Below are 18,559 nucleotides of genomic sequence, written 5' to 3' on the forward strand. Positions count from 1 at the left end.
TATGACATCCTCTTCCTATTAGTCTTGAAGTGGATGTTTTGCATCTTTATGAATATTACTTGATTAATAAAATGTTTGCTCTTCTAAAGATTAAAACCTCAATACAAGACAACTTTAGACATCATATCACACACATTAGATGTCTCCACCAATTGGATCTAAGGGCCATGCTCAATCTTACTTTGTTGATGAGAACATGTGCCTCTTTGGTTTCTCGATGCTATGAAGTATGTATGCAGGTTAAATTTAACACAAAAAAACCATAGAATACTGACATTTACATGAAGTTTGCATAAAAACTAGTGTGTGCATGTATGTTTGAATATAAGTACTAAGTAAGAGCCCTAATCTTGAACCTAGTCATTGCAGGCTTTACCTCATTTTGAGGTTTTCCTTGGAAAACGAGTTTATGCATGTACAGGCACCCTTTCATAGATCCAAGCTCAAGCAAACAGTTTGTGAATAATCGAGTTGTCTTAGCACATCAATATTTGTCATTGTTTCAGATTTTACAGATGCAAGATGTAAAACGTACACAGTAGAAGATAACGCGTTCTAACAATGCAAATGTTTTGTTCATTTGAAAATCTGACGTAGGCTTTACATTATTAATCTGCGTTTTCCAATTGTTATTAGAGATATGCATGAAATAATATCTAGTCACGAGTAGTCAAGATTAACCTCCACACCATATGCAAAGAAGAAAAATAATGTTTCTATTCTTCTTGAGTATTTGCATGAGACCTTTGCATGAGAAAACAAGAACAAAAAAATACACCGATATTTAGATTATCAATTTTCATTCATCCAGTAAGTCATATTTGGTATATGATACAAAGCTTAAACTACAAGCCATATTCAAGCCCATGAAGTTACAAAATCAGAATTCGTATGACAAGATAGGAAGTGCAGAGCTTACGACAGCATCTTTTAGGAATTTATGACTGATGAAGTCTTTGAAAACCAGCCGTTTTACTGAAAAACACACAAAAGACAGAACAAAGATTACAAGTGATATACAACATCTGCATGATGTTTTTACCTACCTATATACAACTGATTTTGTGCAAATTTACATCAACAAAGTAACATTGATCTATTTATTCTACTGCTATTGTTACTCAGAGAGTACCTGGATCTATACAAAGGAGTTTTTGACATAAATCAACGCAATAAGGATCCAAGTCATCCGCTATATATCTAGGAAAGTGAAGAGTTCTGCATTTCTTCATTGCTCGTAGAATCTGGACAAATCAGGAAGCACCCAAAATCTTATGTTAAAAGTATATGAGGAAACACATTGAGACATGGCAAGGTTGAAAATAAGCAGCTTTTCCCCAGTAAAAATCACAAAGATAAACAAATTTATATTCTCTTGGGTTAGAAACCTGAACATGATTTTGCCCATGATATGGAGTGTCTCCTGTAACTAGTTGAAAAAGGATGACCCCAACACTCCATAGATCGGCCTGTATATCATATGTCAAACTGGATGTAATCTTTCCGATGGTGGTATCATATTTCAAAATATACCAGAATAGCACATATCATTGCTCTTTCAGAATTGACCAAGGGCCTTTAGTGAAATAGAGGGGCATTAGGGTAAATAAAAAACAATCAGGGTATTTTCTCAGAAAAATTCCATAATTTACTAAACTTCAACAGTAAAGTTAATTGAGTATTTTGAAAAATTTAATAAACTATACCTTGCCATCATATTTTTGGAACTGCAGGATTTCAGGAGCCATATACAAAGGTGAACCGCAGACAAAATCTGCATATGTTCCAGGATCCAAGTTCCTGAAAAAGCATATTATAGTGTGAAAATCAAAAATTCATAACATGACCAGAATTTAACAATGATTACGTATATGCCTGTGTACACGTGAATGAGGATCATTTTGGTTACTAATTTCATGTGTTTGTATATCTTGTCCTCTTCCATAAGTTTTATAGTCTAGCTCTCATTTCTTCTTTCTTTTCCTGAATGAATGAGAGGTCATATAGAATAAAGTTGTAATTGTCTCCAGTGTCATGTGCTATCTTTCACATGTATATATTGATATACTGACCTTCTCCACCAAAGCCTATACAATTTGAAACCAAAAATCAGCTCTCAACCAATGAGTTATGGCCTTGTAAAGCTTAAGCATTCTTAACAAGGCATAACAGCCAAATAAACTGTTATATGAAACTGATTCAAAAGCAACACTCTACATGATCAGCCATCTTATGTCAGGGTGACAATCCATCATACATTAAAATCAATGTGAATAAAATAAGGACAATGCTGTCGTAACAGCCCTCATATTCAACCGCTTAAATCAGAGAGATGACATTATCTTTGTATGCTCTAGCTGCAAGCACCAAATTACTTTCTGCAGTGTGTGATATATGTGCATACCATTAGACAAGGATAGAAGAGGTTCTCATTTCTTTCTGATACCACAACTATCATGGTCACAAAACAACTCAATGCAGCAGCATGATTAAGGGAAGATTCCATTACAATGCATGAGTGTTTCATATCATCTCTTGGATGTTGCACAAGTAATGCACATTCCAGGAAGGTGAGAAAGAAAATTCGGTCTCAAAACATTTAATTTGTGCAGCCCATATAATGTATTGAAACAGTCGTCTACGAGTACCTTGCAAGACCGAAGTCTGATATCTTTAAGATGGCATCATTATCATGAGTAGATAATAGTAGATTCTGCAAACATTGCCATCATTTTGAAGGCTTATTAGTTCCAAACAAGTTTCGTGATTCAGTATCTTCATATTATAACTCATGAACATGCCTCAGGCTTTAAATCTCTATGTATCAGGTTATTTGCATGTAGCACCTGCAGTCCTGCACCTGTACGAGCAAATGATCAAAGGAGTAAAAGGAGACGTCGAATAAGAAAGTAGAGTTTTGAGCAAGAAATATTGTTTTAAATAATTAACAATCCAATATGGCGGCAAGATACACATACGATTGTTATTTTAGTTTGGATACCCAATTAGAAATTAGAAACCAAACATGTTTGATACCTGATTAGAAACTCTCGTATGTTTCACTTGTATATATGACAAAACTTAATTTTATAGGGACAAAATTGTGTGTTACCCATAACATTCTGGTCGGGAGAAGTTTGAAATCCTAATAGGATCTATAAATAACAGAGAAATATATTAATTTCTTTTAAGAGGCCAAAATGGCCTATAAGACCAAACAAGAGATTACATCATAAGTGTTATCTCGTCTTTGAGAACAACAAACCATAATAAATGCAACAAAGTAAAAAAGTAACTAAGATGAAATGAAACAAACAATTCCCAAGTAAAAAGGTTAAAATAAAATCAGGATTCAAGAAGAGAAATTTCCATCACGTTTGCATCCTATATGATCTATCACGTCTAACATCTACATCCATCATACATATGAGTATTGAAATAAAACGTTGTGAAGGTTAAAAAGAAAAAATGGAGAGATTTCCCTTCTTTGTTTCTAGTATGTGGGAAGAGGAAAAACTCATACTAGGGGTCCGCATTTAACCTATGTATCCAGTTACTTATTAGGTATCTCTATGGGAGATGCATAGAGCTGTTACAAAGAAAATGAGAATAGAAATCACCTAATTGCTGCATGAATTTCCTTGCTGTTGCCTCTTCGACTCTTCCTTTCTCTTTGATAAAGGTTGCAAGATCTCCACCCCCACAATATTCTAGAATCAGGTATGCCCTAGTTTCATCCTAACCAAGGAAATTTCCTGACATATAAGAAGACATATTTGTAAAATGAACTTGATTATTCTGGTGGGCTCGGATTGCTATACTTCCTTCAAGATGAACATTTCACATCAGTCTAAGAGTGCATCTCATTCATTCATGGATAAAGAGAGAGGATGTGACGCCCAGAAAAATTGCATACTTTACGTACAGGATACTAGGGACATCAAAATAGACTCAACTAAAAGTGATCACAATCTTCCCTTAAAGCAACCTCAGGTTAAGGGTGATCTGCCATGAACAGGGTATGCGGAATAGTACATTTACAAATATTGATACGAGGATACACATTGGAAATTGAAAGTTTCCATAGGAAGATATACAAAATCATTATCTGAAAGCAATCCGTAGGTTTTACTTGTTAAACAGCCGGTATACAAACAAATAGATATAACAAAAAAGAGACTTTAATCTTTTCCTCCTTCTTAGCTTAGATTTCCCTGCAAAGCAAGAAATGGAATGAAACCATAATTCTGAGCCTCAAAGAAGTCGTGAAGTTGACCAATAATAGGACATAGAAATAAATAAAGAAATTACTAAAAAAAATACAAAGACATACTAACTAAAAAGCTTTAATTAAAAAATGATTGCAATCTTCCTCATAAAATACCTCAGACTTCAGAGTTCAAGTAAATCAAAGGAAATCAATGCCATACGCACGAATGAGAACCCTAATTTCAAGAGGACAACCAAATGAACTTGCAAAATCAAAGGAGCTCCAATTTCAGATAACAAAAACTAAAAATGAATGGTGGAGTTAAATGACGTTTAAATAAAAAAGAAACAAAATCAAAGCAGGAAATGACATTTAAGAAAAATAGAATCGAAACAACCGAACCTAACCTCAAAGAAGTCGAGAAGCTGAACAACATTAGGGTGACTGATCCTCCGGAGGATGTGAGCCTCTTCATCTTCATCCGCTTGCGACCGCATCTCTCCTCGCATTCTTCGATTCAAGTGTAGGGTGTGCAAAGGGATCTCTTTAATGGCCACATCTCTGCCATCACTCTTCCGGGCGGCTTTCCAAACAACAGAGAAAGCACCCGATGCGATCTTCTCCTGGATAACATAATCATTGGCAAAGCTCATGCTCTCTCTCACATCATTCTCTGCCCCTGCCTCTGCCTCAGATTGCCCCTCCCCTGCTCTGCATCTGCCTAAACCCTCTGCATCTGCCTAAACACACACACACACACATATATATATATATATATATATTATGAAAACAGAACAGAACTTAGAAGAATACATTGATGATTGGAGTATTTATACTCTTTATGAAAAACAAACACCAGAATATGTACATACATGAAACTGTTGTCGCTATCGTTGTCGGGGGAGTCGCTTATCGTTTGCCGCCGCAGTTTTGCGGATCCAAGAGGTTCTGTGGCCGACATGAAGGTGGACATCTCCGAGGGTCCAAACTCTACATTAAACCTTCGTGTCGAGGGTCAGAACTTCTCTACAGGAACCCACTATGCTAGGCCCCGCCTCATGACCTCTCTCGCACTTTTGCTTCTATCGTCGTAGACTATTGCTTATCCCGTGTAAACATGAATCGCTTCTATCGTATAGACGTTCGTTTCTATCGTGTAGGGGCCGAAAATACAGTTTGATCGGAACCCACCGTGTTGACTCTGGCTCATAACTTCTCACTTGCCTCTCTACCTTGTAGATAACTGCTTCTGCTCTGTAAGCACCCGCTTTGTGTCGTGCAAAGTTCAAACAATTGCTTCTGTTGTGTAGGCACCAGCTTCTGTCATCCAAACTATTGCGTTTGTCATGTAAACAAATTGCTTCTATCATGGAGGCACTTGTTTGTATCGTGTAAAGTTTGAACAATTGCTTCTGTTATGTTGGCACCAGCTTGTGGCGTGCAAACAATTGCTTCTGTCGTGTAGACAACTATTTTACGTTGTGTAGCAATTGCTTTGGTCACATAAACAATTGGTCTATTGTGTAGACCAATTGATGCTAGCTCATCATGTTGACGCAAGGTTGAAGCTAGCTCATAAACTCTCACTTGTTTGAGTCATGTAACCATTGTGTAGCGTACATTATAGACATGTGAAGTTGAACTATCTTGTGGAGCACTTAAGCAATGCCGATCATTTATAAAGTCAATTGTAAATATCATTATCGTGATGTGGCGTGTACAAAGGAAGGAAAGTGGGAAAATGTCAAGTTTTACAACAGGTTGAGGTTATGATTAGGGTGGATCTCCCCGATTGGACTCAAACTCGCATGATCAATGTTGCTCGACTGTGTAAGGATGACTAGGTGAAGTATTTGGACCCGTTGAACATACCACCCAACCAACCTCTATCCAGTTTAATAGGTTCCATTAACTCCTTTCATGTCCGAAGAGGATTAGATTTGAACCCTTGACATTATCATTATAGATTAAGCTCTTGCCAATTGAATATCTGAGGGAGGAGATTACAAGAGCAACATGGCTCACAAATTCTCAAAACAAGGGTTTACGGTTTAGGGTGAATATATCTTAGGTGTAAGTTAATGTTAGAGACATGAACTAATGTAAGCATAAAATTTAAAGGATAAAAGATAGATCTAGATCGAAAGGAGAGAGAGAACGAAGGGTGTCGATCCACCCAACCACCCCCGAGCGAAGGGATCGAGACAGACTTGAGCCTCGATCGGTGTCCCATACCACCGTCGTGGCGTCGAGTCATACCTGGTGCTGGCGCGCTCACTACAAGAGTTGACCCACCACAAGACAGAGTCTCGACGTAGTCAACAAGATGATGAAATGAGGGTAGCTAGGCCTCTTATTTATAACGATACCCAAGGCCCCCAGGCAAGTTCACACTTGGCCTAATGGGTTGTCTCAATCCCGAGGATTAAAAGTAATCATCCCCTTCTTTACTCTCTTGTTTAACCCTCACACTTATCCACGTGTATAGAATACTACGGTAAATTCTCACCACGGGATATTATATGGTCATGCCCGTAACAGTTAACATGTCAATAAATAATAGCAATTTTGTTTTCATTCATGTATGTGGTGTGCCATATAATCGAATCTAGCTTAAAGGTTGGGGGTTATTAATTTAATAAGCATAATCAATCATGTGTTGTAATTTATTGGTGGAGCACATATAATCTAATATAGCCTTGGTAGAACTCATATAATTTATCTTGAAGTTCGTGGGTTCGAGACCTAACTTGGCAAAACATATTTGCACCCCTAAATCATCACTTGTGGATAGAAGTGTAGTGCTTGTCCGCAAACATGTGACATGCACTTCACAACATAAATTAGTGAACCCCACATGAAGAGCGTGGGTTGGTTGATGAAAGAAAGTATCACGGATGATGGATGTTGTCTTGGTAGCGTACAACTTGGAGGAGTTGATAATAATCAAAAGCAATACAAAGCTCCTAATTCTTCCATTTTTAAGGAAATCCATTGAGATTATGACATTCTAAGACGGCCAAGGAGGAGCCATGGAGTATATTGCAAGATGGTGAAACTATTGGAGATACTCTTTTTTGAGAAGATCAAGATGGGTGCAAAGCGTTTTACCTTCTGTCAAATAGAAAAAGGTGTTACGTTGAAACCTTGTGCATCTTGCTTATTTAATATAATGTTTTGAATTTGGAAATTTCTCTACTTTGGAGGTGGTTTACATTATGTGCCATGGCAACAAAACATCCAACCCCACCAAATCGGTGTATTCTCCAATATGCAATCAAAACCAAGTGGTTATTCTAATTAGCCAATATTGTTCTTTGAAGTTTGAGATGGAAATTGTTGCAATTGAACATTCCACCATCTTGATGTGCCTTTCCTTCCCTCCCATGGGTACTCATCACTTCCTTTCTTCTTTATTAGCATAATTAACAAATGTCCCTTTAACAAGTAGTTAGTTTGAAACCAAAGGAAACTCAAGGAAAGTAAAGCAAATCAAAGAGATCACGTAATTTAGTTACACAAACATACAAATTAAGACAATTGACTACCTTTTAGAGGAGATTAACACCTAAACTCCTAAATCTTGATTCTATGCAATTATTCCAAAAGTTTAAAGCATGGAATGCAAAACTTTTTCATCAAAAACTCTTCTTGTCAAGGCTCAATTAAAGTTATAATAGTGATTAATTGCCTTGAGATTTCAAGGTTTCAAATACATAGTATTGTGCAAGTGCTGAATTGGAATGTGTTGAAATAATGTTTAGGGGGGCAAAGGAACATTTGGGCTACCGTTATATTGGAATTGGGTCATTCCTTAGTTGCATTAACTCATAATGGACAATCGCTAACATGCCAAGAATTAATAAGTTTTACACTCACTTCCACACCAAAAGAAACATTAAAGAATATCTCAATGTTTCCAAATAATTCAACATCCCAATGTAGAGATACATAGAAAAGCCATTGGTAAGGCTCATTTTATTTTCCCAGAAATACCTCCAATCATCATGAATTGATATATATTGTATATATCAATATCAGCATTAAACAAATTACAAAAATATTGTTCAATACTAAAAAATCGCCTCCAAACAAACAGTTAGAAAACACGCAACGGGTCAAACGACAGGTCTGATTTCATCCATGAGCTCCCCGTCTCTTTAGAGCACAGTAATTTAGAGGAGCCGCTTGTATTATCATGTGTATTAAAATTTTCAGAGCACAGTAGTGAGGAATCTCTTGTTTCCATGGAGTGAATAGTTGAGAACCCCATCATTTCCGAATCTGAATCTCTTTCTAACGCTATTTGACTTGAGCTTATCTTTGCAATCCTTTGCCTCTCCGCACGGGACCCGATCATCTGACCAAGGATGGACGCAGCAAATGTGAATGCCATCACATACTTGGGCATATGGACAGCCTTTCTTAACATGGCAATGAATGGTACTGATGCATGGACTGCCGCGAACCAAGCAGGAGAGAATTTCTTAGTATGTTCTCTCCATACGCCTAGAGGCACGTTAAGAGCTAATCCTAACATGCCAACCGCAAGAACTCTTGTGGGTAATGGTTGTGGCCTCAATGATTTTACAGGAGCAGTTCGTGCAAGGGCAGCTCTTGCTGCAACTATTGCAGGCGGGCACTTTATCTTCATATCCGGCGGGGTTTGTAAAAACTTTGAAACTAAAGGTAGAACTCCACTAACTGCTCGAAAAGACTTTGCAATTGGACAGTTACCCGTTTGTAGCCATTCATTACCCAATGCTTCATGCCCATTATTAGATGTGGTGGGTTTCTTCTCTTGTTTTTGCTTATCATCCGTCCTATGGGTCCTCTTCTTCATCTTGTTTTGCTTTGATATAAAAGCATCAAATCCAAATGGATCAAATGCTCCTAATGCTGATAAGCTTATTGCAGCTGATGATGCCGCCAAGGGATGGAAGCTCATGCTCTTGATAGCACATTCTTTCTCTTCATCTCCGTGCATTTGTGTTTGTTTATTAGATAATGGAACCACTCCACTATGGCCATGGAACACTTTGAATGCCAAGTCAAAGTTTGGACCATCCTCAAATATAGGGCCACGTCGTCCTTTCAACTAAAACACACAAGAAAAGAACCTGAATCAATACTTGTTGCATAATGTTTTGCACTCCCTTTATTAATACTTTTCCTTTATGTTTAACCACACAGAATAAGAGAAGTAAAGTTAAAATTACTTCTAGTTTCAGTGTTGAGAGGAGATCATTTCAGCTCCCTCTCTTTTTCTTTCAGTAAATATATAATTTTCATTACGAAAGAGAAAACACCACCTTGACTAGCATACAATGAATTTGAATTCAACCCACAGAAAATAACTTACAACAAACTTTGGATTTGTCTAAGTTCTAAATACTAATAATTTACTCCCAACCTACAGACTAATTCAGATGACGAAAATGACGACCTATCAACTAAACAAACTGTCACTTCCTTTCTTGTGCTGTTTATTCAGTCCCATAGGTCAAATTTGGCCTCCTCATGAACAGTAAAAACTATATTCTAGTCTCCCAGTTTCCAATATGGAACTACATTTTCAATACAAAAAGACAATTTTAGATCTTTCACAACTCTGGAATCTGTCTCTCTATCTCTATCTCTCAGAGATTTCTGTGCTTGTTTATCTTAAGATAATTTGTCTTCTTGTTCCAGAAAACAAACACTTTCCTGGAGATTTTGGACAGAGGAATGCTTGTATTTTACTTTAGCTAATGCTTTCAATGGAGAAATTAATGAATCTATATTTATTTATTTTGCTGTTGTTCACAACATGAATAACACCTCCATATATAATTCATTCATTCTTCTTTCTCTTCATTCTTCCTCATCAGAGAAATCGATGCCTCGCATATTTCTTCCATTTCCTGTTGTTTTGTCCTACATGAAGAATGAAGTACTCTTTCAGATGTGATTTATTCCTCTTGCTCTTCTCCTATCCTCAATACTAACTTATGTTGTCATATTTACTGTTTTTAATTTTCCTCTTCAAAATCCTATAAAACTCTTCCATTTCCTGTTTTGCTGCTCTCCAGGAAGAGAACACACTTCTAGATGGGATTCATTAACTATTTCATTCTTCTTGCACCTCTTCTAACTGCTCGGTCCTAAACTATGGTTCCATATTTCTTGTTTACAAATTTCTCAGGAAACACAGTTCTTTCTCTCCCCCTCTCTGTGCAGAATATAGAGGATAAGCAGTGCTTTTCTATATCTATCTTTTAGATCCTCCTATGGAAGCTAGCGATCTTCATAGCTTTTTCACACACAAGTCATCAAAAACATCAACAGAAACAGAGATCAACTGTCAGAATGAACAAGGGATTAACTCACATGATTGGGCGCCTTGGTAGAAGACACGAAGGAGAAATCGGTGGATTCGTTGATGTTTCTGAGGAAAGGGCACATATGGACACCTTGAGCAATGATGGAGTCGAGGGGCATTCCGTCGTCGACGACGCGATCACGGAGGCAGAAATCCATGAGGAGGAGAAAGAAAGAAAGAACGAAAGAACGAAGGAAGGAAAGGAGCAGAAATGAACAGGAGGAGGAAGATGGAGATGGAGATGGAGATGGCGATGGTGATGGCGATGGCGAGTAAGCTGAAGTCTTCTTTACTTAGGGCTGGAGCAGATGAAGGGAGAAGCTATGGCGATGGATCTCTGCAAGGCCGAACTCTGAGACAGACACAGACAGAGAGAGAGAGAGAGAGAGAGAGAGAGAGAAGAGAAAGGAAAGAGAGGATGAGAATTGGCCAGGTGTGAAAGCAGACCGGACGCGTGTAGCGCGTTTTGGCCGCCCACGTGTGAAAGCGGACAATCCCAATTTGCCCACGTGCGAAAAAAAAGATCAAATGGAAGAAAAGGACTCGTCGTCTTTTTCTTCTTCTTCTTCTTCTTTTCTTGGACTCTTTCTCGAGAACTCTCTTCTCCTTCTTTTTCTGCCCACGTGCTTCTATTGAAGCAAAGAAGAAAACGAAGATATATAATAGAAAAAACGGCATTTCGCAATGACAATGTCGATCACGTAACGAAGTCTTTACATTTCTTTGTTCCTTTGCCTATGAAGACGTCGAGCCGATGATACTACTATTCCTTTGCCTATGAAGACGATGAGTCGATGATACTACTATTCCTTTGCCTATGAACACGACGGGCCAATGATACTGACACCCGAGGGATAGACCCCTCCTCAGCTTGCTTGACAGGTTGCTTCCAATGGAGAGGAGGGGGACACCGACTTCTATGGAGAGAACCTATTACCTTTGGTGTAACAACACGATTTTGGGAGATTTTCTAAATGTTCAAGCATCTCTTCCCAAGGGGATGGATGTTGACCCGCATTGGCAAGTAAGGGAGTATAGCTAGTAGAAGGATGTATAGATTCATTGTAAACATGTTTAATAGTCATTGGCAAGTAAGGGAGTATAGCTAGTAGAAGGATGTATAGATTCATTGTAAACATGTTTAATAGTCGATAGAACATTTATAAAGAGAGTGCTCTGATGTTTGATTTGTACGTTCAATGTAACCATCGATCTCTAGATGATGGTTTCAAAGAGAGTTTATAACCAACTTAAAAGTCCAAGCAAGTGTAATGAACATTTTTGTAGAATATTATAAATGTACATTATACCATAATCATTATGGAGAATCAAGCCCCTAATCTGGTGTATATATATATAGCTTATTATAATCTTATATATTGTAAATAACTCTTCTTCTTTCCAAAAAAGTAAATAACTTAGACAAATGATCAAATTAGACTAACACATGATCCCCAAATGGCATGCTTGCATGAATGCCAAGTTGTGATCATATATGGTCAATGCAAGGTGGCAATCATGTGTGGGTCCAACAATGTTATATAACGAGGTGCCTTAGACATTGATAAATCATTCCGATGTCGTTGGGGGTCCAAGGATGGTAAACGGAATGTATGGGAAAGTCACAACTATTAAAAACAATGTAATATGTATATACATGAAGGGAATAATACAATAATTAAAAGTTAATAACGAAATGCATACGATTGATTGTCGTGGTAAAAGGTAAAGGTTTGATTCTTCGCGCATATGCACGTGAGAGTTATTTACCCTTTTTCATATCTCATGGTGTAAGTGAACATTTATTGCGATAGATGGGTCTCTATAAAAGGGGATAGATGAAGGCTTATTTTGGGGTTGGATCATTTTTGTTAGAGTTTGACAGTTTTGGGAAGACTTGTGAGATCCTTCTCGTTGAGGGTTTGGTTAGAGGAGCTTTCTCGTCCTCACCATTTCCCCATGTGGAGAGAGGGAAAGTGCATATTGGGCAACCTCTCTTCGACTTCTTATTTTTCTTAGGTTGTGTTTCTAGGGTTTGGGGATTTATTTTCTTCTTCTAATAAGTTATCCTTTAAGGGTTGTGGGGAAGGGTTCTTCTTGCTTGGGAGAGGAGCACGCGAGTCATAGAATATATGGTACTCGAAGGGGCAAAGTTCAAGTATGAGAGTCATGGGAGCTACATCCGCAAAGGGTGCGCAATCGTCAATCACGAGTTGAAGCCACCAAACTCAAAGACCTTCCTGATTGATTGTTTCTCTATTTCCTTGTATTCCCACCTTTGTACATACCCTATGGACAATGGGATTTCATTATTGTAATTGAAACAAGTGTTTTGTTCTTAATCAATTACTATTGTAATAACAAGTTATTAGCTTTAATCTTAAAATCTCATTGAGTGATTGTGTTGAGAAAGAGAGAGAGAGAGATTCACAACTTCAATGAGAGAGAACACTCAAAAAGTTGTTTAAGGGAATTCCATGAGGTTTTCCACAAAAGGGATTCCAAGAAGCGAATGCCACGAGAGGGATTACATGAAGGGAATCCTTAAGTGTCCTTTCAGGTCCACGAGAACTCGTTCATTACACAAAGGGATAATGCAAAGGGCAATCTAGTAAAGGATTACACAAAGAGGACATTCCACAAAGGGAATTCCATGAAAAAAGTCCCACGAATGGAATGAGTGAGTGCCCCTTGATCCATTAAGCAAATCTACAAGGGGGCTCCACGAAGAGAATGCATGGAAAGGGAGATTGCACGAAGTCAATCCATGAAGAGATTACGTGAGTTCAACCCACAAATGGGTAATCAAAGCATGACACATTCGGGAGTCACCATTGCAAGCACCTCTCCACCGTCATCATATCTTCCCTAGTTCATATCCTTTATGGTCCCACTCAAATAGCACATGCACATGCATTTATGTGTTGCCCATTTGATCCTTGCCGTGGGCCATGCCCCATCTCATAGATTGCAATGGATCTCCTAGGGATATTAGGAAGATATCTATCTATTTCATAAATAGTAATGTGTTAATTATGAAAGTTGAAATTAAAATCAATGGGATATAATATCCTATTGACTCACCATGAAACCAATTCGGGTTCCCATAACATCCCTCTTCTCTAGATATATTAGCATAGATCTACATGATTCAATGTGTTAAAGGCCAATGCAAATGACAGATATGATGCCTTGTCAACATACAAATCCCTAAATCCTCTTGTGTCAACCTTCCTAAAGTGTACAATAGGGAGAACTAACATATTAGTTTTCCTTTTAATCGTTAAACGTGTCTTTGAACCCCATATTGAGTATAAAAACAAAGACATTCTACATAAGGCGAATTATTATGCAATGATCCCCAATACCTTATAAACTAAAATGCTTCCTAAAAAATGTGAAGATATCTCAATTCCACATGACCACCCACCCATTGAAGCGGAATTTCAACACTCCACTCAAAGAAGCCCACATTGTAGTTATAAATTTCCAATTAGCCCTTGCCATTGGACAATTGATAAATCAATGTCAACTAGTTGTCTGTAAAGTACTTATCTTTCTTTGTATCCTAACATGGCATCATGTACATTAACCAAGTCCAATCATGCCAACACTCCAATTGCAAGGAATTTGTATTTGCCCTTTCACATAATCAATGCCACTCTAAAAAATCCAATATTATGTAAAGAGTCGCCAATAAATTTTGAGTCTCTACTCATTTAATTTGTCTATCACTATTTACCACAGGCATGTCACTAAGAGCCTAAAATCTTTATCTTTTCATGCACGATACCTTCTTTCTCAATATGTTAAGTAAACAATAATTCCTATCCATGGTTATTGCTCCTCCAACGTAGCCTTAAGAAAGGACAAACTTCAAGCCACCATATGTAGATATAAATTTTAAATTGCCGCCCCACCAAGACTTTCTGGAGTACAAATATGATTTCACGCCACCCAAGGCCTATTTTTATTTTCCTCTTCCATAATGTGAATTGCCTCGAGGTTGTTAACTTCTTGATAGTTTTTTATACCTTGGTAGAAATGGTAAATAATATTTTGCCATAAGAATCACGATTGATTGAACCACTTTTAGTTTCACATGCCGATGCAATGACCATGCTTGTGTTTTCCAATACAATAATTTGTTTGCAATTTGTTCATACATATGTACAACCTATAACTTTCACGTTAGACACATCTCAACCAAGAGGATAACGTAAATGAAAATAAATCATGTCACATTGTACTACCGCCCATGTGTAACCAAGATTCTCCAAATTTCTCTCTCTACACATGGAATGAACACTTGTTTTTGCATGTTTATCTTCAATCCCAAGGGTGTAACAAACAATTTACGCACTTGCCCAATGGTAAGGCAATTGCCTTTGTAATGTCTTCTCCTCACTAATGTCTTCTCAAAAGGCAATTGCCCAATGGTAATGCAAGTCTTACCAACTCTATGTCTCTAGCCTTTTTATAGAAGATTGTTAAAATTAGATGAGTTACAATATAGCAAATATTAATAGACTTAATGGCTATCTTTGTCAACTGATTTCAAAAGTGAAGTGGGTTGAGTAATTCCTCCATTAAGCATGACACAAGAAATAGAACCCTCCCTAAATGCATTTATGAGCCATTAAATCCCCCACAAATGACCAATTCCCATTATCATAAGCCTTTTCTAGATCTAAATGTACCATGAGCAACTAATGTTTGGTCTCCTTAGAAAAGTCCATAGTCATATGTACATTTAGAATATTATGTAGAATATCCCTTTTGGTATAAAACCATAATTTGATTTTGTGAATAGTTATGGGTAAATATTTATGTAATGTATTAGCAAGGACATTGCCACATAATTTGTATATTAATCCCCCCAATTAAGGAAATCAATTGCCATTAAGTAAAAGATGGTGGCCATTACGTAACAACAATATATTTATCAACCTATCTTCCATGATTATGGTATGTATCTTGAATTCCAAAGTTGATGAACACATAACATGATTGATCCCTTCATCTCTTGTACATACTTCTTAAATAACTCATATGTAAGCCCATCCAAACTAGGAGTCGACAATGAATTGGCTCAAGCCTAAACTGAGCCATTTAATTGTTGTTAAATGGTTTGACAGTTCGGTTTAGCGTAGTAAACTTGAGTTTTCTTAACCAGTTTGAGGTCAATATGGGTTGGCTTGAGACATACTTTAATTGGCTCAAGCCGACGCTAATTAAGTCATTTTTATATATATTTAACTAATAGATGGATAGATAGAGAGCAATTGTGTGTGCATGCGTGTGTGTGCGCGTGCGTGTGTGCGTGTGTGTGCGCGCGCGCGCGCGCGTGTGTGTGTGTGTGTGTGTGTGTGTGTGTGTGTGTGAGAGAGAGAGAGAGAGAGAGAGAGAGAGAGAGAGAGAGAGAGATTAACGTCTTCTAAGGCCAAAATTGGCCCATGAGACAAATGGTTTACAACAAAAAATGGGATATTTACCCAATCATCGAAAGTAAAAAATAAAAATAAAAATAAAAATAGAGTTTTAAGCTAAATAGTTCTAGTAAAATAACAAACATATTCTACAATGAAAATGATGTTATACTAGGCCTAATTTCATTTCCATCCAAGTCTCTTGAAGAGAAGTGGGAGATCAAAGGGTTTCGATGTGGATGTGGCCCGTGGCCCCAATGTAAAAGGTACCCCAACCATAGCTTCTAGTCGACGTAGCTCACGTTCCCTTATCTTCTTAATCCTTTCTACTCCGTGTCGACTTGTTTTGAAGCCTAACATTCGAGGGCGTTTGGTTGTTCTTTACATTTCGGCTTCTTCAAGAGAGAGGCCGAGCGGCGTAAGTGTATCCACATTCATCATCTCCCCTTGTTCCTGAAAAATTACACTAGTTACGAGTTGATGAATAGTAAACGGGTTATGGTTAACACTTTGAAATTTATTCTCCCTATGTTGTTTTAGCTCTAAGATATACCTACCTAGTCTCTTTACATCCGGGGTATCTAATAGTTTGGAGAGGGTGGGAGAGGGCCCTAACATGTCCTGATATTCCACTTGTATCTCGGCATAAGTTGGGGACTTGCATGTGAAGTGATACTCATCCTCTATCTCTATGTGGCACAACCTACATACCCTTTCCTCTCTAGGGACTCTATTAGCCCGACCATTCTCAATCTCAAGTTGGTGAGATGATATCCTAAGTTGTCCAATGGCCACCCTTAGTGCATTTGATAAGAATGTATTTAGATATCTTGGTTGTGTAATAAAACCTAACTGAGAGAAGTGCAAGAAGTGTTTCATATAGTACACCATTTTAGATGGGGGTGGCTCTCATGGGGTGATCCATTTATATCGAGTCTAAATTTGCCATATTTCTTGGCGTATCACTTTATTACGGTCTTCATGAGATATTAGAGTTTGATCAGTCCCATTGTTGTACTTAAGGGGGGTAGTTTATTAATGTCTATGCCGTTTGCAAGTAACCAACTCACCACAGTGCTATACCAAGAGCTAGTGTCTCCAGACGCATGTAGGGATCGGAATGCCTCAAAGGCTTGACGGGATATCCTATCTTGTAGTTGGCTATGTATCCGATGAATAAAAACTACCACTTGAAACAATGCTTCTACTAACATCAGGGGCAGACTGAACTCTGCTCTAATAATGTCATGTGGTAGAGTAAGAGACTAACTTGTGTATCCCCAATAGCTACTCCCTTGCCTCCCTTACAAGCAATAAAATTAGTGATCTCATCAATGTAGATCCCAAAAAGAGTCAATGATAGGGGGCAACCCTGTTTTACACCAATGGTGCTAGTGAAACAATTGGATAGGCCACCTTGGCATCTTACGCACCTAGAGACTTGCTCATATAGGGCATAAATGGCCCAGATCATGTCATTTGGTATCTCCAAGCTCTTAAGCCTATCAAACAACTTCTCCCTAGGAACTGTGTCAAAGGCTTTGCGGAAGTCCACAAAGCAACAATATAATTTCTTCTTACGAGCCTTCGTCTGGTCAATTAAGCACCCAAGTGTGAAGATATGGTCAATGTTAGAGTTATGATCTAAAGTAAGCATATGATAAGGATAAAAGATAGATATATAGAAAGGAGAGAGAGAGAGAGAAGGGTGTTGATCCACCCAACCACCCCCGAGCGAAGGGATCGAGACGGACTCGAGCCTCAATCGGCGTCCCATACCACCGCCATCGTGTCGAGTTGTACCTGGTGCTGGCACACTCGCTACAAGAGTTGACCCACCACGAAACAGAGTCTGAACATAGTCAAGATATGATGAAATGAGGGTAGCTAGGCCTCATATTTATAGCGATACCCAAGGCCCCCAGGCGAGTTCACACTTGGCCTAATGGGTTATCTCAATCCCGAGGATTAAAAGTAATCCTCCCCTTCTTTACACTCTTGTTTAACCCTCCAGACCCTCTAGTAGTATGCCGACGTGAGGTTTGTCTAAAGACAGTTTCCCAACGAAAACCGTCAACTTGTGGCAGTCCTTGATTTGGGCTCTGATGTGTTTCTAATAAAAAAAGTATGACAGATACCTTCAAAATCTCCTCTAGACGGCTAGGGTGTGTCCAAAGTGCACCATTATAGTTCCATAAAGTCATCCTAAGTTTATTGTATGTCAACAGAGAGAGAGAGAGAGAGAGAGAGAGAGAGAGAGAGAGAGATGTCCCAAAAACTAGGAGAGAGGGATAGAGGGAAAGAAAGATACCATTTCAAGAAGAAAAACATCGTGCCAAAAAGAAGTTAGTAATCATTTTGGCCCAAACTAGTGAAGCCTTTACCGGATTAGGGTTTGGTATTTGGTTTGGTTTTGTTCAAGTTTGAACTCCTTCGAACCTGTTAAGTTTGAAACTGAATTGGTGTCGATTCCTAATCCCAAGCATGGTTTTATCATTTGCCAAATGCGACAACACACTCTCCACCTCATGCTTTGTAAAATCAAGGATGAAACAATTT

The 18,559-nt window shown here is 38.1% G+C and overlaps 2 protein-coding genes across 3 annotated transcripts; both read right to left on the reverse strand.

Annotated features, from left to right (window-relative positions):
- Positions 1-762: 762 nt before the first annotated feature.
- LOC147862201 (protein kinase family protein) lies at positions 763-4,897 on the reverse strand. 2 transcript variants are annotated; one of them, XM_087322891.1, is made up of 8 exons: positions 4,618-4,897; positions 3,621-3,738; positions 2,802-2,860; positions 2,649-2,713; positions 1,707-1,800; positions 1,389-1,469; positions 1,133-1,244; positions 763-975 (listed from the first exon to the last, which is right to left on the reverse strand). In XM_087322891.1, exons 1-8 carry the CDS (start codon positions 4,861-4,863, stop codon positions 881-883), a joined length of 870 nt encoding a protein of 289 aa, XP_087179017.1. In that variant the 5' UTR covers positions 4,864-4,897; the 3' UTR covers positions 763-880. The 2 variants fall into 2 exon arrangements, with proteins under 2 accessions (XP_087179017.1, XP_087179019.1); XM_087322893.1 differs by lacking the exon at positions 3,621-3,738 and having other exon boundaries at positions 4,608-4,897.
- A 3,261-nt stretch (positions 4,898-8,158) lies between these two features.
- Positions 8,159-10,945, reverse strand: LOC147862202 (uncharacterized). The gene is made up of 2 exons (XM_087322697.1): positions 10,580-10,945; positions 8,159-9,308 (listed from the first exon to the last, which is right to left on the reverse strand). The coding sequence occupies exons 1-2, from the start codon at positions 10,727-10,729 to the stop codon at positions 8,310-8,312; spliced, it is 1,149 nt and encodes a 382-aa protein (XP_087178823.1). The 5' UTR covers positions 10,730-10,945; the 3' UTR covers positions 8,159-8,309.
- Between the last annotated feature and the right edge of the window lie 7,614 nt (positions 10,946-18,559).

The sequence above is a fragment of the Azolla caroliniana genome, unplaced genomic scaffold, assembly GCF_043228905.1.
Source record: "Azolla caroliniana isolate FFs.n. ecotype wild unplaced genomic scaffold, voAzoCaro1.0.p SCAF_7, whole genome shotgun sequence".
Classification (NCBI taxonomy): Eukaryota; Viridiplantae; Streptophyta; class Polypodiopsida; order Salviniales; family Salviniaceae; genus Azolla; species Azolla caroliniana.

Bases quoted from the DNA above. Each gene is read 5' to 3' on its own strand.
- LOC147862201 (XM_087322891.1), bottom strand. From the start codon at position 4,863: ATGAGCTTTGCCAATGATTATGTTATCCAGGAGAAGATCGCATCGGGT. The intron at 2,861-3,620 runs GTGATTTCTATT...TTGCTCGTACAG, and splicing joins GAAATTCATGCAGCAATTAG to GTGCAGGACTGCAGGTGCTA. The intron at 1,470-1,706 runs GTATAGTTTATT...TATGATATACAG, and splicing joins TCCAAAAATATGATGGCAAG to GCCGATCTATGGAGTGTTGG.
- LOC147862202 (XM_087322697.1), bottom strand. From the start codon at position 10,729: ATGGATTTCTGCCTCCGTGATCGCGTCGTCGACGACGGAATGCCCCTC. The intron at 9,309-10,579 runs GTGAGTTAATCC...TGTGTGTTTTAG, and splicing joins CTACCAAGGCGCCCAATCAT to TTGAAAGGACGACGTGGCCC.